Source organism: Cervus elaphus, chromosome 24 (genome assembly GCF_910594005.1).
Source record: "Cervus elaphus chromosome 24, mCerEla1.1, whole genome shotgun sequence".
NCBI classification, from domain to species: domain Eukaryota; kingdom Metazoa; phylum Chordata; class Mammalia; order Artiodactyla; family Cervidae; genus Cervus; species Cervus elaphus.
This window is the reverse complement of record NC_057838.1, coordinates 67,468,539-67,490,411: the sequence shown is the minus strand read 5'-3', so window position 1 is coordinate 67,490,411 and position 21,873 is coordinate 67,468,539. Positions and strand designations below refer to the sequence as shown.

The window sequence follows — 21,873 nt, the reverse complement described above, 5'->3', positions numbered from 1 at the left end:
CGTGTGGTCTGGCCACTGTAGACTCTCCTGGGAGAGGAGGGGTAGAGGAGGCAGTTGACTCTTCCGTGATGGGTGTAGTGACGGGCTGTCGCCCTCGCTGTCAGCATCGTTACCGTTGTCAGAGCAGCGCCAGTCCTGGTCCAGGCCGCCTACCCTCATCATCCCAGTTCATCTTCTCGGGAAACCTTTGAGGTGGGTGTAGTTGTTTGCATCCCCTGCGTGGGGAGCCTCCCGAGAGCTGCCCAAGAGGACTTGAACTTGAACCAGGCGGAGCAGCTCCGGAGCCTGGGGGTGGGAGGTGACCGTGAACTTGTGCGTGCCGGCGTTTCTGGGGCGTCTCCCACGGGACAAGCACTGCGCTCGTGACAGCTTTGTTGGTTAGCTGCTTTCGTTCGCTCACTGCCCCCCGGAGGTCAGTCCTGTTGTTGTCTGTCTTGGAAGGTGAGGACACAGGACAGGAAGAGGTTAGTTAACCTGCTGAGGGTCAGCACTTAGACCTAAGCAGACTGACTGAAATCCGTTCTGCTGAGAATTTCCAATAATAAGTCAGCCTTAATCAGTAAGAGGTGGGGCAGGGTGTTCTCTGTGGATGGAAGACGTGTGTCCGAGGGCAGGGGTGCCTGCGAAGCTGAGGTGTGTTCAGGTGGCCCCCTCAGGGGTTGGGGGGCCCCGGGATGGGTCTGAGGGATCACCAGCCTCAGTCTGGCTGCTGATCGGAGCTGCCACTCTGCCCTTAGGCTTCCCAGCTCTTCTTCTCTTCCTGCTGCTTCTCCAGCAGTGTTTGGAGCTGATCACAGCAGGACTTTCTAAAGGCATCGCCCACCAGTGGGAAGACACCCTCTCTCCTGTGTCCCTCTGCCATGGGTCGATCACCGGTCTGCCTCGGAGGCTTTCCTGCACGCGCTTCAGCAGCCGCTGTCCTCCAGCCAGCGCGAGGTCGTTAGAGGCAGGGACTCGGGTGTGATGCGGGCAGTGGCAGGACAGCAGAGAAAGGGGTTGAACACTGAGTGGTTTCGCTCAGAGTCACAGGGAGGAGCCCAGTCCCGCTCCCAGGGAGCGGCCCGCCGAGGCCTGCGTCTCCATCTGTTAAAGCATCGTTTGTGTTGTGAAACGTACTGTGTCTGGAGTCAAGATGAGTTTACTTTTCAGGTCTGCCCCCGAGACCCTACAGTCCCAAGCTAACAAATACTCGTCCAACGCTGCCTGTGCGCTGAGCCCTTCACGTGTCTGGTCCCCTTTAGTCCGCACTCACAGCGGCCTGGGGCAGGCCCTGGTGTCCCTGAGCGTGGGAGGGGCGGGCACGCAGCTGGTTAGGGTTAGGGTTAGCGCGCTCACAGTGAGGGCCTGGCCCGCGTCTGCCTCGGCCCCTCTGCTCCGATGGCAAAGCAGGGGTCTGTGTGCTCGCGCGCGCGCGCTGCCTCTTTTGCTGTCTCGGTCTTTGTCTTTCTCAGTTCCACCATCTGCCCAAAGTGGGAACCATTGAACCTTTTAATTCAGTGGTTCTTTCGCATGTTTTACTCAGGGAATCTGTTGAAAAGTCGTGGATCCCTTCCCCAGGAAAATACACATGACACAAATACACATTTTTGTTCAGACACAGGAGATTCATAGACCCACGAAGGCTTTAGGCGGCGTTACAGGTGGTGTGAAGAGCACAGATGCATTTAGATCGCTCGTGTGAAAAGGCTTCTGACTGCCCACGAGAGTGGCTGTGCCTTTCATGCAGGAGAAGAGACACTCTGCTGTTCTCTGGGCAGCGACATTTTACCCCGATTAAACAGCAGCAAGTGATGTGACCCTTACGAGGTCACGGTGCTGTTGCCTCTATTTTAGGGGGGAATGTGAGGCACGGAGCAGTTACGTCATTGGCTTTGCCACCCAGCAGTGACGGACCAAGGCAGGGCTGAACATGAGACGCCAGGACTCTGGTCCTGCGCATGTGATCACCTCTGCAGCCGTCTCATGGATGTAGAGCGGCCTCGCTGGGTTGTAGTCTTCACATCTGTGGTTCCGTTCCCAGTATACACAGGACGGCCCGCTCATCCCTGTGCAGGATAAACAGGGCGTGGACAGCTTGGAGATGCTTCTGATGAGTCAGGGTGAGGCGGCCACAGCTCTCTTTACAAAAACAGCAGAAGCCAGCTCGCTCCCTTGCTTCACCATGTGTCACTAGCAGTTTACAAACCACGGCGCGTCCCGTCATCTGCACCCAGGCAGGATGCCCGAGGTGAAGAGAAAAGTGACAGCTGTCTCCCCACGAGCCATGTGGCTTCTCCAAACGCTTTCCAGACCGATCGCTGTAGGTGGAGGTGAACAGAGCTTGAGTCTCGCCCTCGTTCACCCATGCTCATGTGATTCCACACGTGTGCATCTTGGACCACGTGACGCACCCCAGCAGACTTGCTTCACTAGACGGAACCTGTGGCCGTCTGTAACTTGGGACGTGTTCAGGGTTTGCCTTCAAGTTTAAGAAATGTAGAGTGTGTTATCTCATTAAAATACATTTTGAAAATTGTGGAGGAGGGGTCATTTTTTCTTTAAAGACGCTGGGGTGTATATAACTGTAACTTCTTTTCCATGTGCAGTACAGACATTAGTAGGTTCTGTGAAAAACGTTCATTAAAATTCTCATTTAGCTTTCCAACACTAAACAAAGACCTTTTTCTGTGACCGGGATACATGTCTGAAAACTTCATGGTATCCAAAACGGAAAATAATACAAAACGAACCCTGGCAGAGGATGACCATTTTTTTCTTTATATTTACCTAGATCATTTTGTCCACCAGGTTTTTTTTTTTTGTATTTATTTCTATTTATTTATTTGGCTGTGCTGGGTCTCGGGTGTGGCACACTGGGTCACCGATCTTCGTTGGTGCATTCAGGATCTTTGCAGCACGTGGGATCTGGTTCTCTGAGCAGGGATTGAACCTAGGTCCCCTCTACTGGGAACCTGGAGTCCTGGCCACTGGACCACCAGGGAAGTCCTTGGTCCACCAGGTTTAAATCACATAAATTTTCACACTTTGTTAAGCTGGGGTCATTTTTTGGTTCAAACTAAGCAAATTAAGTGAAACTCTGTAATAAAAACAAATAACAGAACAATAGTTATCACAGAGCAGTTAGAAAATGCAGAGAAGTGTAAAGAAATCATTTACCTATAGTCCATCAAGAAGAACTATAGACTTTTTGGCGTACTGCCTTCCCATCGTTTTCACACGTTCTGCTGTCTTTTTTTTTTTTTTTCTTCCTTCCTTTTTTCCTTTTTTTTTTTAAACTGTCTGCTGTATCTTTAATACCGACATTGAAGTGTGGTTGTTAACAGAGTTCCCCCTTTGCAGGTATCAGCGCAGCGTGGAGTGGGCCGCAGAGCTCCTGCGAAGACAAGGCCGGGACGAGAGCACAGTGCGCAGCATCCTCGAGGGTTACACGAAGCCCCTTGAGCATCCTCGTTTGAAAAGGACGGAAGAGGTCCCATTGGGCGATGAGCCCAACTCCGATCTGGTTTCCAGATCGGAAGGCAGAGCAGACAGACAGAAACTCTCTGCCGTGAATGGGGTCGAGGGCAAGTCGTGTGATATGGAAGATTCCAGCCAGCGATCAGACGGCCTGCAGGAGGGCCCCGGAGCCCCAGACGGCGGCTCGGGTGAACACGTGGCCGAGGTCCCGGCGCCTCTGCCCCGCAGCCACTGCGGCAGACGGGACGCTCTCCTGCCGCCATCTGGCGGTCAGCCTGGGGACAGCAACCGGCGGGCCAGTCTGGCCCCGGCCGGAGAGAGGGGGCCTGAGCACGTGCTGGTGGAGGAAGCCGTGTGTGCCGGGAGCGAGAGCGAAGAGGCCCCAGCGGGGGACGTAAGTAGAAGAAAAGAGATCACTTCCTGCAGAGCCGGCTGTTCCTGGCCCGTGGGGACGGCCCTCACTGGGACCTGGCAGTGAGCGGGTGTTCAGCACCCAGGCCTGGGAGAGCCTCTGCAGGCCCCAGCGGCCCTGCGGGCTCAGCAATCAGGAGGGCTGTTTCAACTAAAACCTCAGAGTCTGTGGGTAACCTGGCTTCACGCATATGAAATAACGCAAGTCAGGTAACATTCTCTCCTCTGCCGGGGAGGAGAATGAGGTGATCAGCAGGTCTTGAGGGTAGCCATGGGCACGGGCTCAGGTTTGCGGAGCTGAAGCTGCTTCACTAAGGGAGTACCCTGCAGTTGCCCCCAGAATTATCTGTGGAAGCTGGAAGTGAGAAGCAGTCTCATAATTAGATAGTACATGAAACACCCCCATGAAGAAATGTTATCTTTCCTTTAGAATGGAGTCTCATTAAGAACCTAGGCATATGCTTGTGAGGTGTGCAGTCGGGTGAAAAAAAAAAAACACATGAAATTGACCCACGAAATGATCCTCCACGGAGGATAAAAAGAAATAAGTCAAAATGTCAGTACCGACCTTGGAACATGGGCGGGAACATGAGTCCACTTAGAAGAGTGTTTCTTTCAGTAGTAAGTGCTGCGCTCCACGACCCGAGGTTGGCTGAGTCCACAGATAGGCAGGAAGTGAGGGCCAACATTGAGTTACATGCAGATTTTCGGCTGCCCGGAAGGTCGGCGCCCCAGCACCCTTGTTGTTCAAGGGTCAGCTATAAAAGGAAAACAAAAACTTCTTTTTCTACATAAATAATAGAAAATTTCATTTTCAACAGAGTCCAGCAAATGTGGATCTGGGAAACTTAGAAGAAGTGTGTTCATTTTAAAATGCAGCCCCTTCCGTATAACATGTAGGACTGACATTTGTCCTATATGTATCTTATTTTCCTCTGCAGGTATTGCCGCAGAAGAGACTGGTATGTAGAAGAAATCCATTTAGGATCTTCGAGTATCTGCAGCTCAGCCTAGAAGAGGTAAAGTTTCCAGCTTGCCGTTTCTCAGCTGTGGGCCTCGGGCCTGGGCAACATGGTGTAGACAAGTCCACTTCAGTGCAGTTCCGCCTGCACTTCAGTACCAAGAGCCCCACAGCCGGCCTGTCTGCATTTCACTCCTCGGCCTTCACTTCATCCACTCTAGGAGGTCCATTTGTGGGCCCTGCCCAGTATCATCCCACCGAGGTTTCAGCAGGTCGTCTGACTCCTTTTTACATCAGGTTTTCAGATTGTCCAAATACTGTTTTACTCTCTTTTCTTTTTTTTTTTTTTACCAACTTCTGTAGAAAAATGGTGCCCCAGATGGTAAAGAATCGGCCTGCAGTGTGGGAGAACTGGGTTCAATCCCTGGGTTGGGAAGATCCCCTGGAAGAGGGCATGGCAAGCCATTCCAGTGTTCTGGCCTGGAGAATCCCCGTGGACAGAGGAGCCTGGGGCCACAAAGAGTCGGACAGGACTGAACAACTAAGCATGGGAAAATTCTAAGTTTATTGAGACACAGCGCGTACGTACTGTTCTCTCGTTTAAAGTGAGCAGTGGTTTTATATGTGTGTGCGCTGTGATTAGGCGGTCATGTCCGACTCTCTGCAACCACATGAACTGTAGCTCGCCCGGCACCTCTGTCCATGGGATTCTTCAGGCAAGAGTACTGGAGTGGGTTGCCATGCCCTCCTCCAGGGGATCTTCTCAACCCAGGGATCAAACCCAGGTCTTCCGCATTGCAGACGACCTGTGGATTCTTCACTGTCTGAGCCACCGGGGAAGCCCATGTATATGTATGTACATACACACACACACACACACCTGTATGATTGTTTATTTGGCTCTGCTGGGTCTTCGCTGCTGCACGGGCTTTTCTCTAGCTGAGGTGAGCAGGGACTCCTCTCTGGTTGTGGTGCACAGGCTTCCCTTTGCAGCAGCTGCTTTTGTCGTGGAGAGCGGGCTCTAGAGCATTCAGGCTCCAGAGCGTGGGCTCAGTAGCTGGGGCACACAGGCTTAGTTGCTCTGAGGCATGTGGGATCTTCCTGGACCGGGGATTGAACCCATGTCTCCTGCATTGACAGGCAGATGCTTTACCACTGGGCCACCAGGGAGGCCCCTGTGCATTGGTTTTTAGCATATCCCTGGAGCTTCACCAGCTTTTTGTGAACTGTGATGCGTGCTTCGGGTCATGTCATGACAGCTGATTGTGTGAATAGATTCTAGGTGTTTCCTTCTGCAGATTTACTAACGTGTCCCCTTTACGGAAGCCTCAAAAGTGGGTGCAGGTGGGTTTTTAAACCTGCCTCCTGTTTTCTGTCTGGGGTTCCTCCATCCTGTGTTCACACAGCCTTGAGCGCCTCCTTTTTTGCTTCTGTCTGTACTGTACCCAGATTTGAAGGCAGCGCCCCTCCTCCGTCTCCTGTCTGTGGCTGTGCCCTTCTCCGGGTGCGCCCCTGCCCGTCTGGACGGCCCCAGGGGCGTCTGGCTCAGGTCTGGGCGTCTCTGTGGGTCTCAAGCTGCGCTCTTTGAGCTCATCCACGCCGGTCACTCCCCAGATGTGCTCAGAGACGCGATGCGTCTCCCGCTGCCCGCTGGCACAGTGAGGCCAGGGGGCACAGAGGAGCTCGCAGGCAGGAAAGGACGTCGGGATTTATTCACTTCATCTACTCCTTCTACACAAGAGACAGCCGAGCCCGCTGTCGAATCCAGTGGTCACCAGCTGCGTGTGACTAGATAAACTCACTAAAATGGAGCAAAATTAAAACCCCTGTCCTCAGTTGTGCCCGCCGCGTTTCAGACGCTCAGCAGGCACGCGTGGCGACTCTGTCGGGCCGTGCTGGGGACACCAGTCTCTAGTTGCCTGACCTCTCTGAGCCTCGGGGGCCTGCACTGTGAGATGAGGGTCGTGTGACACCTCTTCCGTGAGGTGGTCTGAGATCAATAGCGCGTGTGATGGCCTCAGCGAAGCGTGTGTTGAGTCGTAGGTGCTCGGGGAGTGGTGCCCGCTGTTGCTGTCATCGCCATCGTTATGGTCACTTGTGCAAGCTCATTAGTGGCTGGTTGGAATTCTTTCCTTTGCAATTAATGTCGAGCAAAATTATTCACCAGGTGCTTTCTGTGTCCTGGCCCTGGGCTGAGTATTAACAGTCCAGAGGTAAGCAGAACGTGGCTCAGGTCCTCAGACAGACAGGACTGTGGTCTGGCGTGACGGGCGCAGCGTGGGCAGTGGGCTGCAGCCGTGCCCTGCCCTCGTCCCGGTGCCTGACGTCTGTGAGGTGCTCGATGATGATTTATCAGGGGACGTGCACGGGGTCTGGGCTCGGCCCAGAAACTGGCAGGGCCTGAAGGGACAAGACGCGTGTCAGGAACCGGGGGCTCCACCTCTGCTCCATACCGCTGACCTGCTGATGTTTCTCACTGACTGTCTTGCTCCCACTTCCCAAACACCTGCTGAGGAAATGCTGAGTGACAGGAGACGAGGGGGTTCTCAGTCCTGCAAGCTGCGTGGTCCCTCAGAAATTCCAGAGACATGATGGCAGAAGTCTCCAGGCCGCTGCCTGTTAAACCCAGCCCCGCTTCCCAGCTCCGTTTTGGCCGATTCCCTTGGATGCATCATCCCTGTTTATCAGCACCACCCGTGCCGTTTTCCGTGTTTCCATAAGTGTCCACGAGGAACATGGGCAGCCCTGCTGTGGCGATTCAAAGCGGCTCTTAGGGTGTGAGAATGGTATCACTGAGCTGGCGTAGACATCTGTCCTGGAGAGCTGTTTTTCATCTTAATGCTTTAGGCCCTGACCAGACCTAGTGATACGGCGTTAAAACCATCATTAGGCTCATCCATCCATCATGTTGGTTGGTTTAGTCGCTAAGTCGTGTCCGACTCTTGCAACCCGGTGGACTGTAACCCATCAGGCTCCTCTCTCCCTGGAATTCTCCAGGCAAGAATACTGGAGTGGGTTGCTATTTCCTTCTCCAGGAGATCTTCCTCACCCAGGGATTGAACCCAGGTCTCCTGCAGTGCAGGTGGATTCTTTACTGACTGAGCTACCAGGGAAATCTATTATCCATCATTATTAGTACTCCCAAAGTAAAGACTTACTGTGACATTTCAAGGAACAAAGTCAACATTCCCCACAGACCTCCCTGGACTTGTTGTTCTTTACCCGCCTAGTTGTGTCCAATTCTTTGCGACCTGTGGACTGCAACCTGCCAGGCTTCCCTGTCCTTTACTATCAACTGGAGTTTGCTCAAATTTATATCCATTGAGTCTGTTACGCTATCTTAACTATTTCATCCTCTGTTGCCCCCTTCTCCTCCTGCCTTCAATATTTTCCAGCATCAGGGTCTTTTCCAATAAGTCGGCTCTTCACTGGTGGCCAAAGTGTTGGAGCTTCAGCGTCAGTCCTTTCAAACACTATTCAGGGTTGATTTCCTTTAGGATTGATTGGTTTGATCTCCTTGCAGTCCAAGGGACGCTCAAGTGTCTTCTCTAGCACCACAATTGGAAAGCATCAATTCTTTGGCGCTCAACCTTTATGGTCCAGCATGACTACTGGAAAGACCATTGCTTTGACTATACAGACCTTTGTTGGCAAAGTGATGTCTTTGCTCTTTAATACGCTGTCTGGATTTGTCTTAGCTTTCCTTCCAAAGAGCAAGTGTCTGATTTCATGGCTGCAGTCGCCATTCACGGTGATTTTGGAGCTCAAGATAATGAAATCTGTCACTCTTTCCACTTTTTCCCCTCTGTTTGCATGAAGTGATGGGACCAGATAGCATGATCTGATTAGTTTCCTGAATGTTGTTTTAAGCCAGCTTTTTCACTCTCCCCTTTCACTCTCATCAAGAGGCTCTTTAGTTCCTCTTCACTTTCTGCCATTTGAGTGGTATCATCTGCATATCTGAGGTTATTGATATTTCTCCCAGTTATCTTGATTCCAGCTTGTGATTCACACAGTCCGGCATTTCCCATGATGTACTCTGCATATGTTAAATAAACAGGGTGACAATAGACAGCCTTGCCATACTTCTTTCCCAATTTGGAATCAGTCCATTGTTCCATGTTTGTTTCTAACCGTTTCTTCTTGACCTGCCTACAGGTTTCTTGGGAGGCAGATAAGGTGGTCTGGTATTACCATCTCTTTAACAATTTTCCACAGCTTGTTGTGATCCACACAGTCAAAGGCTTTCACACAGTCCATGAAGCAGATGTTTTCTTAGAATTTCCTTCCCTTCTCTGTGATTCGGTGGATGTTGGCAATTTGATCCCTGGTTCTTCTGCCTTTTCTAAACCCAGCTTGTCCATCTGGAACTTCTGGGTTCACATACTGCTGAAGCTTGGCTTGAAGGATTTTGAGCAAAACCTTTTTAGCACGTGAAAGGAGCACGATTATCCGGTAGTTTGAACATCCTTTGACAGTGCCCTCCTTTGAGATTGGAATGAAAACTGACTTTTTTCCAGTCCTGTGGCCACTGCTGAGTTTTCCAAATTTGCTGGCATATGGAGTGCAGCACTTTCACAGCATCGTCTTTTAGGATTTGAAATAGCTCAGCTGGAATTCCATCACCTCCATTAGCTTTGTTTGTAGTTATGCTTCCTAAAGCCCACTTGACTTCACACTCCAGGATATCTGGCTCTAGGTGAGTGACCTCACCATTGTGGTTATCCAGGTTATTAAGACCTTTTTTATATAGTCTTCTGTGTATTCTTGGCATCACTTCTTAATCTTTTCAGCCTCTGTTAAATCCTTAACATTTCTTTCCTTTATCCTGCCTATCTTTGCATGAAATGTTCCCTTGGTATCTCCAATTTTCTTGAAGAGGTCTCTAGGCTTTCCGATTCTATTGCTTTCCTCTACTTTGCATTGTTCATTAAAGAGGGCCCTTTTATCTCTCCTTGCTCTTCTTTGGAACTCCACATTCACGTGGGAATTTCTCTCCCTTTCTCTTTGCTTTCTGCTTCTCCTCTTTCCTCAGCTGTTTGTACAGCCTCCTCAGACAGCTGCTTCACCTTCTTGCATTTCTTTTTCTTTGGGATGGTTTTGGTCACTGCCTCCTGTACAGTGTTGTGAACCTCTGTCCATAGTTCTTCAGGCACTCTGGCTATAAGATCTAATCCCTTGAATCTATTCATTGCCTCCACTGTATAATCATAAGGAATTTGATTTAGGTCATACCTAAATGGCCTAATGGTTTTCCCTACTTTCTTCAATTTAAGCCTGAACTTTGGGATAAGGAGCTGATGATCTGAGCCACAGTCAACTTCCAGTCTTGTTTTCACTGACTGTATAGAGCTTCTCCATCTTTGGCTGTGAAGAATATAATCAGTTTGATTTCGGTACTGACCATCTGGTGATGTCCGTGTGTAGAGTCATCTCTTGTGCTGTTGGAAGAGGGTGTTTGCTATGACCAGTGCATTCTCTTGGCAGAGCTCTTTTAACCTTTGCTCTGCTTCCTATCCAAGGCCAAACTTGCCTATTATTCCAGGTATCTCTTGACTTCCTGCTTTTGCATTGCAATTCCCCAAGAAGAAAAGGACATCTTTTTTTGGTGTAAGTTCTAGAGAGTCTTGTATGTCTTCATAGAACCACTCAACTGCAGCTTCTTCAGCATTAGTGGTTGGGGCATAGACTTGGATATATACTGTAGTGATGAATGACTTGCCTTGGAAGTGAACCAAGATCATTCTGTCGTTTTTGAGATTACACCCAAGTACTGCATTTCAGACTCTTTGGTTGAGTAAGAGCTCCTCCATTTCTTCTAGGGGATTCTTGCCCACAGTAGTACATAGTATAGCCATCTGAATTAAATTTGCCCTTTCCCGTCCATTTTAGTTCACTGATTCCTAAGATGTTGATGTTCACTCTTACCATCTCCTGCTTGACCAGGTCTAATTTACCTTGATTCACAGGCCTAACATTCCAGGTTCCCATGAAAATTGTTCTTTACAGCATGGGACTTGACTTTGACCACCAAACACATCCACAGCTAAGCAACATTTTCACTTTGGCTCAGCCTCTTCGTTCCTTCTGGAGCTGTTAGTAATTGCCCTCTGCTCTTCCCCAGTAGCATATTGCATGCCTTCTGACCTGGGGGGCTCATCTTTCAGTGTTGTATCTTTTTGCTTTTTCATACTGTTCATGTTCATGGGGTTCTCGCCGCAAGAATACTAGAGTGGTTTGCCATTCCCTTCTGCAGTGGACTGCGTTTTGTCAGAACTCTCCACTATGACCCTTCTGTCCTGGGGGACCCTGCTCAGTGTGGCTTGTGACTTGATCAAGGTATGCAAGCCCCTTCAACACTGATGACTTAGTTCTAAAGAATGCCAACCCCACTGGACAAGATCCTCCCCATCTATTAAAAGTCAATCAGAATGGGGATTATTTAAACAGGGTGGTCAGGGAATACCTCTCTGAGGAGTGACCTTTGACTCCTTGACCTTTGAGCAGCAGTTACAAAGGCCAAGGCAGGAGCCAGCTCCGTGCGTTAGAAGAGAAGTGAAGCGCCTGCTGGGAAGGGTCACAGGGCTGGAGGCAGTGAAGGCAGGTGGGCAGCCCGGCTCCTGGGAGCCGGGGGTCTTCCCATGTTGGGAACGTGGCTTGGGCTGCCCTGGAGAAGAGGCTGTGGGGCCAGGATGCGGGGGCCTTTGCAGAAGTACAGGCAGGAGGAGACCACTGGTCTTCAGACGAGATCGGGCACATTCAGGGTGGTATGGCCATAGACCCACTGGTCTTCAGAGCAGCTCTCAATTTAGATCTGGGTGGAACTAAAGTAGTTATCAAACCACTTTTCTCTTAAAAATAGTCGAGGGACCCCGAGGAGCGTCTTACGTGGATTATATATCTGTTGATGTTTATCAAATTATATATTTAAATGAGAATTTAATTATGTGTTTGTTAACTTATTTTACATGATAATAAACCCACTGAAATAATATTTTTTGAAAAATAACTGTATTCTTTCAAAGCAAAACAAACCGAGTGAGAACAGCATGGTTTTTTTTGTTTTTGCAAAGACTGTAAGGTCTGGTTGAAGAGAAGCGCCCTGGATTCTCACATCCGCTGCTGCATTCAGCCTCTTGTGGTATCACATGTGTCAGAGCCTCTGAGGAGAATGAGCCTTAATCTCAGGAAATGGTTTTGACCTTGTGGCTCCCCTTCAAGGGTCTTGGGGACCCTGGGATCCCCCGACTGGCCACACCTTGAGGACCACTGCTGTAAAGAGAAATGTCATCAGGTGGCCAGGAGAGGGTGGCAGTGGGGTGGGTTGGGGCGATTTCTGAGGGTTGGGAAGGTGTTTCCTTAGCAGAACCTTGTCTCTCCTTGAAAGCCCTGCACCTTTCACAGCTGTGGTCTCGCGTTCCAAACACTGGGCAGGGAGGACAGCAGCCGTCAGCACCAAGGACAGCAGCCTGAGGGCTTGGGGGGCCCTCCTGGGTACCTGTTGTTAGATCATCTGTCAGCACCAAGGACAGCAGCCTGAGGGGCAGTGGGCGGGGGCTGCCTTTCTGCTGTCACCTGCACCAGAGGGCCCTCGACAGGGAACCTGTCGTTTGATCAAGAGCCTCGTCTTCCATCCTCAAGTCTAGAAAGAAAGTAGCATGTAGAGCCACCGTCCACTGCAGACCAGCCTCACCCGAGCCTTTCAGGTGTAAACTCAGATCCTAGCCCCCTTCTACAGACAGAGCAAATACAGGGCCTGCTTCCTCGTGTCAGTGCTAGGCATCCTTCTGTTTTTGTCAGAAGGTTATTTTTATTTCCACGTCAGAGTGATCTTACCCAACTGAGCCTGACTTTCCATTTCCCCTTGTATCCCCCTGTGAGGGAGGCATGGTGCCATATGATGAAATTAATGGAAAGATGCGGTTTACTTGTTAGGAAATCACTTTCCAGCAAGTGACCAAGAAACTCATTTGATTATGAGTCAACCCAAGTCTGCGTTGCTCATTTTCCACAAATTTCTTCGTTTTTCTTCTACAATTTATTTTTTCCGGTTATTTTACAGAGGAAAATCCAGTGAGCAAAAGTTTCTACTGTTATTGCTCTTTATGTCATTTTTCAGTTTAACTGTGTGGTTTTTTAAAAGAGAAAACATATGGAAAATTTCATAAAAGTGTTTTTGTTTGTTTGTTTGTTTTCCACTGATTTCTAAACTATTCTGTGACATTGCTGTTTTATCCCTTGAAATTTGAATGAACCATTTATGTTTAAAAGTACGTGACCAATTGGATGGTGCAAAAGACATTCATTCATATTTAAGGCAAAAGGAAATCAATCTGTGAAATAGTTTGTCGAGAACAAGGAACAGTTTCTGATGGGCATTTTCTCCTTTCCTGTTTTTAGGCCTTCTTCCTGGTCTATGCTCTGGGATGTCTGAGTATTCACTATGAAAAGGTAAGGTGTTTTATTCACACAATCCACTTAAAATTCCCTGATGTCAAAAGCACATTGAAATACTTTTCATATTGCTTTACTCCAAGTGTATCTACTTCCACTGGATGAGATTGGAATTGAATTTTTTTTCTCTAAGTTTAATCTTTGGATCCTGAATTGAGACTGTTCAGGCAAAAAGCCGACTTTGACCCTTTGAGACTGAATTTCATTCCCAGATCCTAGGAGAGGAGCAGAGTCTTTATCGGATGATCAGGAAATCTATAAGAGTGGTACTGAAAATTAACAGCAGAAGTGAAAGCCACCTGTGTTTAGCTCCCGATTCAGTGAAGGTTGTGAGTCCGGTACCTTACATGCGGCACTTCTGGGCCTTGCCTCCACGCGGGAAGAGTTTTACAGATGAGGTAACTGAGGCTCGGTAAACAGGCCACTTGCGCAGGGTCACGCAGCTGGTCTGGTTGGAGTTAGCATTTGAACTGATGCCAGGGCGGCTCCGAAGCCCACAGTTTTGTGCTGTAGCCTGCTGCCCTTGGAAGATTGTTAATCCTGTTTCCGGTAAAGGAGCTGGGGGTGGTGGGAGTCGAGAGTTCACCGCACACGTCTGTACTTTCTGAATTTTGGACCTTGTGAATACAATACCTCTTCAAAAAAACTCAAGCTAAAATCAAGGTGAAAAAGGTAAGCAGAACATCAGACGGGAGAAGTGAGTGAAGTGAAGTTGCTCAGTCTTGTCCGACTCTTTGCGACCCATGGACTGTAGCCTACCAGGCTCCTCCATCCATGAGATTTCACAGGCAAGAGTACTGGAGTGGGTTGCGATTGCCTTCTCCAGGGGATCTTCCCGACCCAGGGATTGAACCCGGGTCTCCCGCACTGTAGGCAGACCCTTTACCATCTGAGCCACCTGGGAAGCCAGGAGAACGTGTATTTTATTCTTTCCTTGGGAGCACATGTCTTATCACTCAGCAGATTCTAACTTCATAAATCTTTTTCACAAGTGCTCCCGTGGTTTGGGAACGGGTGTGTGGCCGGCGGGTGACTCATTTTCTCAGGTGGCGGCCCTTCTCGGCCCGCCCTGCATCCTCCCCTGGGCCCTCGCTGACACTCGTCAGGACGTGCCTGCTGCCCTGAAACACGGCGGGCTCCAAATCGGAGTCCAGCCTTCTCTACCAGACTCTTGCTTGTTTTGTGGGGGGATGGATTTGAAGACCACGCATATACAGAGTTTCCACTGAAGGAACAACTATTTTGGGTTCTTTGTTTGTTTAAGAAGAAAGCAAGCCCCAACTCTAGCTCATATTCATGGTGTTAAGATCTTAGGTCGAGACAAACGGAGCAAGTCTTATTTAGTGACTGAACCGTAAACCAACTAAAGAACGGCTTCTTTTACTCAAGGCTGAAATGAAGCAGGAACTTTCCAAACTTCCCTGGTACTTTGTGTGGTGTTTCTGAATTGACATGTGAGAATGTTATCTGAGCCGTGGTGTCTTCAAGTCCAACCTTAGAAACAAGCAGTTGGATTATTAATTTGTGCTATGGGATTAATTACTTAGTTTCAGAGACTAAATGGAGTATCTTTTCTTTTAAGGCTTTTACAGAATTAACTTTTTGCATTTCTGAACAGGGCCCACCATACTGTAGCTACCCATCAGGGTCTGTACGTGCTGGAACATGCGCCCTCGGCTTTGGGGCCCCCCAGCCCACCCCCGTTGCTCTGCCTGGGCTGTTCCCCCTCACGGCTCTGTCCACTGCCCTCCTTGCCCTCACATGGCTGCTCCCTGTCTCCAGGGTGGCTGTCTCGGGGGGCCTCGCCTAGATCCTCTGTGGCTGTGCTGTCCAGTGGAAATATGATGGGAGCCTCACACTAGGGCCGCATGAATAATTTTTAATTTTCTAATAGCCACATTGAAAAGGTTTTTATTATTTTTAGTCAGCTGAAATTGATTGACATAGTTTATTTAACCGAACATATTTAAAACTACTGAGGTAGTCTTAACCCAACATATTTAAAACTGCTTCTCTTTTGCATAGTAAGTTTGCATTCTCTTTTGCGTACGAAGTCTTTGAAACTCAGTGTGTGTTCTACGATGGCAGCACGTCACAGGTGAGTGGCTGGAGGCCGCCACACTCAGGCCTGTATCTTCCGGCTAAAACCCTTCGTCGTGGGTCCTGTGTTCAGCTCACATTTGGTAGAGATGTTGTTGATTAACTGGCCAGGTGCCGGGTGGGTACACACATAGTAATGGCTGGTCTTCCCCCACCAACCATAGGAGCCTTTAACGATCATGAAGCTCTGGAACGCTTTCACCACTGTGCAGCCCACGTTCAGGACGACCTACATGGCATACCATCACTTCCGCAGCAAGGGCTGGGTGCCCAAGCCCGGACTTAAGTACGGAACAGATTTGCGTAAGTGATTTCTTGGCCTCGCAGGCGCGCGGGCCAGGCTTAGGGTCCGGGTCAGATCCTGGGGTGAACATCAAGTCGGTTGTGTGTGCTGTTGTCATTTTTTCCTGAGATGCTGTCCTCCTCCTGGCTTAGATAAGAACGTTTGGATGAGGGTGGAGGGTATGTTTTTTTCTCTTGTCTGCTCTGAGATCTTAAAAGAGAGTCCACAGCCCCGCCCCCCACCCCACACTGTGATCTTGTGATGAAGGGCGGTCCCTTGTCTTCGGGGAGAGCTTCATTTGGCAAATTATGTGCAGTTAGCATTAATGATCATGGTGTACCTGTGATGATAGTGACAGCGATCATTGTTGAGCCCTCACTGAGTGCCAGGCGTCCGACGTTCATGACCTCATTTAATCCTAACAGCACTTCTGCGAGATTGATGCTCTCAATCCTCATTTTCCTGATAAGGAGACTGCAGTTGTGAAAAAAAGGGTCACCTGCTCTTAAAAGTTTCCAGGGCTAGTGTCAGAGTGCTACACTCTGAATGCTGGAACCCAGGCTCTTAGGAACTTGCACATGGCACCGCCTCCCTGCTCTTTATTTAAAGGAAGGAGTTGGGACCCAGTGAGCACCCCGTTCACCGGAATATTGCTGAGGGTCTCGTGTGAGCCAGATCTTCTTAGGTGCCAGGAGCACAAAGGTGAACATGACAGGTGAAGCTGTCTGGGTGGAGCTCCTTACATGCTGAGAGGGGGACAAACAAGCAGACGTACAAATATGCACTGTAATTTCAGGGTACTGAGAAAAACAAAGTGGAATAAAGGGACAGAGAGTAAAAGGAAGGTAGATGGTCAGGAGAAGACTCTGAAAAGATGTGCCCCAAACTGCAACAACTCAAGTGCGACCCCAGTGAGGGAACAGGTCCCCTGAGAGTGTGGGGAGGAACCCCTGGGGCCCAGAGTAACCCTTTGCAGAGGAGCAAAGGCCCCGAGGCAGGAACGAGCCCGGCAGGCCTCAGGGCGTCCAGAGCTCCAAGGTCCCTCCCCAGGGAGAGTCAGGCTGGGGGAGATCACATCTCCCCCTGGCACAGACTTGGGATGTTAGTCTGCCTATTGGAAGTCTGAGGGGATCTCAAGCAAAGGAGTGACTTATATTTAACCGCTTGATTCAATAGGACCTTTGTCTGCTTTACCAATAGATGGTGGGGTTGGGGTAGGATGAGGGGAGCAAAAAGTGGAAGCAGAGAGAGGAGTCAGGGAGGCTGACCTGAGCAGCCTTGCAGATGGAATGGATGTAGAGTCTAGGGGAGGAGAGGAATTCAGGGTCACGCCTAGATTCTTAGAGCTGTGTTTTGGACATAGTCAGTCAACTGGGGGCGAGGGGTGGGGGAAGATACTATAAAGATGGATGATTCTGGAGCCCAGGAGAGCCTTGAGGTACACCCTTGCCGGGGAGTGGTTGCATCACTAGGCCTGGGCAAGTGGGCGAAGGTCCTTGGGATCCCCTACCACAGGGGTCCCCAACCTCCAGGATCTAACACCTGATGATCTGAGGTGGAGCCAATGTAATGATAATAGAAAGATGTAACGCACGTGAGTCATTCCCAGACCCACCGGTCCTTGGAAAAATTGTCTTGCATGAAACCATCCCGCGGTGCCAAAACGTCTGGGGGCCGCTGCAGTCCAGCACCACTGCTGCTCCCCTGATAAGCCCCTGAAACCTTCCCACATCTGCACAGTGAGGGTGCTTCCTGGGAGCTCTTGAGAATTGCATGTGAGGTTCAAACAAAAGCGTCAAGGTGCTTGAGAGGACTCCTATGACGTCATGGCCCCCGAGGTCTTATGGGCTCTGTCACACACTCTCCCATGTATTTTTGAGCCTTTCCTTGTTAATGCACAAAGAAAGCCAGTTCAGTCTTTTAAATCCTTAAGTGCTCTAAAATCAGGTGTGCTTAACCTAGAATCATAAGATGATCCTCCAGGGGCACCAGCTCCCCCCCGCCCAGAATTTTATTCAAAATTGCATGTTTGTAAATGGGTGCATTTTTCTGCATCAAGAATGGGTTGTTGTCGTTCGGTCTCTAAGTCTTGTCCGATTCTGCTATCCCACGGACTGCAGCATGCCAGGTTCCCCTGTCCTTCACTGTCCTGGAATCTGCTCAGATTCATGTCCCTTGAGTCAGTGATGCTGTCTAACCATCCCAACCTCTGCCACCCCCTTCTGCTTTCGTTAAATTCTCAGAGTGGGTCAGCAACATGTGTAAAGCTTAAGGAGGGCCCACTCCTCTAAGGTAAAGGCTCCTGTTGTTTCTTCAGGGCCTGGGTTTCAGGTACAGGTGTCCTAACTCTGGGTCACCATGTGAATGATCAGGATGACCTCGAGCTTAGCTTGCTGAGTCTCCAGGTAACAGAGTCACCCACAGGTCACAGCACTTAAATGAGGTGAGCCTGAGGCCTGGCCGGCACTGGCCCCCGCCTGCCCACCTCCTCCCTGGGGAAGAGCAGCCGCTCAGGCCGCACGCTCGGCAGGCCTCAGCCAGTGCGCTCCATGAATGGGTGGAACTTGAGCGGGATTTTCCAGTCGACAAGGCCACAGTGACGCTCTCAGAGGTGGCGGGGGTGACGGAGAGAGCCTTTTGGGGCTTGCCTGTGTGACCTCAGGAAGGTTACTGCACCTCTCTGAGCTTCCGGTCACTCATCATGTAACATGGATAACAACATGTTTATAAAGCAACATCTTCTTTATAAAAAGTAAAAACAGAAAGTTGCAGTGAGGCGGGACCTCTGTCCAGTGCGGTGTAAGCATACCTTACTGCATGTGTTTTCAGTACTCAAGTCGTCTTTGTGGAGGGTGAGTAGAGAGAACTTGCCTCGTTTAAAAATAAACTGCCTTATAAAGATGGATGAAAGCGTGGACAGACGGACAGACTTTTTAAAAAGGAAGGAAATCCATCCGCTGCTGTTTCCCAGCCCCCCAAGGCCTTTGCCCTGCTGACGGGGGGCATTTTATGCATTTGGAGGTGCTCGTGTGGTTACCGTGAGCCCAGGTCCCTGGCCCAGCAGTGCCGTGAAGGGCGTCTTGAGGCCAGCGTTCAGGAGCTGTGTGGCCTGCGGTGAGGGGCGCAGCCCCCCGACCTTGGCCCCCGCCCCAGGCACAGCCGCCGGGCCTGCCCGTGTCTAACACTGCCGTTTTCATTTGGAAGGCCGGCAGTGCAACCATACGGATGCTAGAGCTGCCAGCACAGGTCACACCCAGGACACGCTCCCTTCACAGTTGTTCCTGCTCACAGAGGCGGTGACTCACGACAGAGGGCCGCCGTGAAGCTCATGTCTTATCAGGGAGACTCTTCCCTGGACTAAGTCCCGTCAGTCCAGTCTCACTCCAGCAGCAGCCTGTGGAACAGGCGATGCGATCTCAGGTCAGGCGCAGCTGCCCGACCACTTGACTGTGAACGCCCACCGCTGACAGCCAGGCCAGGAACCACTTGGGAGCCCTTCCTTACACACATCCCCATCCCCGCCCCCCCACCAAAGGCCCCTTGGCTGCCGGCTCCTGTGGCCAACGTCAGCTTGCCTGTTGCTTTTCTTCTCCCATCTTATTTCATCTTCATGCTCCATGAGGCTTGTGGCACTCACCTCCTTCTACAGCCGAGGAAACTGAGGTTTCAGAGGGTCAGGGCAGTTACCAAGGGTCCCACAGCTGGTTGTTGTCATTCAGTCACTCAGCCGTGCCCAACTCTTTGCAGCCCCGTGGACTGCAGCGCTCCAGGCTTCCCTGTCCTTCACTGTCTCCCAGAGTTTGCTCACTTTCATGCCCATTGAGTCAGTGATGCTATCCAACTGTCTCGTCCTCTGTTGCCCCCTTCTCCTCCTGCCTTCAGTCTTTCCCAGCATCAGGGTCTTTTCTAATGAGTTGGCTCTTCACATCAGGTGGCCAAAGTGTTGGAGTTTTAGCATCAGTCCTTTCAATGAATATTCAGGGTTGATTTCTTTTAGGATTGACTGGTTTGATCTCCTTGCAGTCCAAAGGACCAGAGTCTTCTCCAGAACCATAGTTCAAAAGCATCAATTCTTTGGTGCTCAGCCTTCTTTAAGGTCTGACTCACATCCGTACATGCCTACTGCAAAAACCATAGCTTTGACTAGATGGACCTTTGTCAGCAAAGTGATGGCTCTGCTTTTTAGTATGCTGTCTAGCTTTTTTTCCAAGGAGCAAACATCTTTTAATTTCATGGCTGTAGTCACTGTCTACAGTGATTTTTGAAACCCAGGAAAATAAAATCTATTAGTGTTTCCACTTTTTCCGTTTCTCTTTGCCATGAAGTTATGGGACCAGATGCCTTGATCTTAGTTTTTTTAATGTTGAGTTTTAACCACAGTTGGTAAGTACAGAGTTTAGGGCTCTTTAGGTCTCAGCTCCATGTAGTTCCCACCATAGCTAAGTAATGTTGCCAGCCAGAAAGCCAAAAACCAAGTCCAGGATTTATATTTTTGTCCTAGGCATGCAGTTGCTGGTGGCCTTAACCCAGAGTTCTAGTTACTCCTGAGCCTCCTTCCCACCCATTTCAGTTTTGGATTCACATTGAGTGTTTGGTCGCGTGATTTCACAGCTCCCTGCAAACTAGAAGTTTCAAATCAGACAGAAAAATGGGAGCCATCAGAAGCCAGCAGAGACAGGATGTCCAGAGCCCAGAGTCCCATCACCTGTTGTGGAGAGCTGGCGGCTGGCCCGGCCCTGGGGAGAGGCATCAGGGCCCCCGTGCCCTTCACCCAGCAGGGAGGAGCACCTTCATCCCATCTCATCTCCAGTCCTTTCCTAAGCCACCCTCTTGGCGTGTTTTTCCTACTGACTGTATCTTTTTGTTAACATCGTCCACATTTGTACATCTAATCCCTGTTAATTCATAAGTGCCATCAAAGCTATGGTTTTGGACACAGCTCCTGAGAAGATTCTCCTAGGTAATTATAACACCATGTAATACCTAAGAGAAATTGGAGTTATTCATCAACATCATCTAACCATTCAGTCCATCTTTTCAGTTTCCCACTTGTCCCTACTTTGTCTTTTGTAGCTGTTTTGGATCTTTTTTTTTTTTTTTGACAGGCTCCACTCAAGGTTCATTTATCACAGGGAGCATTTATCTGTCTTATAGTTTCTTAGGGAGGCCATGAGAAATGACCACAAACTCGGGCCCATAAAGCCGCAGAAGGTCCGAAGACCCTGAGCCTCAAACCGCGCTGTGGGCGGGGCCACGCTCCCTCCACCCCTCCCCTCGTCTAGGTTCTGGTGGCGCCAGGCCTTCCTTGGCCGAGGCTGTGTCACTTCAGTCTCTGCAAAGTTCCTCCTTCCCCACACGATCACGTTCACGGGATTGGGATGCAGACGTGTCTTTGGGGGCCGCCATTCAACCAGCACGGCAGTCTCTTCAGTCTCTCTTCATCTAAGAGCCCCCCCCACCTGTTGGTTTTCTGTGACGTCGACTCTTGTGAAGTCCTGTAGGATGTCCCGCCGTCTGGGTAGGTCTGCTCACTTCCTCGCGGTTAGGCTCAGGCTCACCAGTTTTCAGCCGGCGCGGGTGATGTGTGTCCTTAGGGGCCGCGTCCAGGAGTGGGTGATGTCAGCTTGTCCTGCTGCTGGTGGAGCTGTTCGTTTGCTAAGTTGGTTGTTGTCAGACGTCTGCATTTTCCCTTTTGTAGTTCACACGTGTTTGTAGAGTGAGACTGAGTATCTGGTACCCCGGTAGTTACCGTGGTTCCCCGAATTAATTGTTGCACTCGTCACCATTTCCACCGATTATTGCACTCCGCCACTCATTCCACACGTCACGTCCTCCCTTCTCTCGGTTCCTTCAAACTTTATTTTTAAATACCCAGTATCCCTTAGACTTCTGAAGTTTTCATCTCTCTACTTGGAGGCATTTCTGTAAAACGCTCCCTTTTTAGCTCTGGATGCACTGTTACCATGGTAATGACTGTTATCACAGGTAACTTCGAGCACCTGCACCTACATTATTTTCCCCACTCCCCATAAGGAGATTGGAACACGGGTGTCATCGTGTGGTCTCGGCACTGCTGAGCCTCGAACGGGGGTCTGACTGATTCTCTGTTCATGCTTCTAACCCTTGAGACGCCCCTCCATCGTAGTCAGGCATCCGAGGGGCCCGACGCGGGGGTCAGAGTTTCTTTCGAGCGGTGTCATGTTCCAGT

General features: G+C 50.1%; 1 protein-coding gene across 1 annotated transcript in view; it reads left to right on the top strand.

Moving 5' to 3' along the window:
- The window catches only part of TSEN2 (tRNA splicing endonuclease subunit 2), a 42,156-nt gene that overhangs the window by 11,860 nt on the left and 8,423 nt on the right, over nt 1–21,873 (top strand). Inside the window, exons 5-8 of the mRNA XM_043886238.1 lie at nt 3,340–3,850; nt 4,809–4,886; nt 13,229–13,279; nt 15,547–15,685. Coding sequence (XP_043742173.1) covers nt 3,340–3,850; nt 4,809–4,886; nt 13,229–13,279; nt 15,547–15,685 — 779 coding nt within the window. The remainder of the gene's footprint in view (nt 1–3,339; nt 3,851–4,808; nt 4,887–13,228; nt 13,280–15,546; nt 15,686–21,873) is intronic.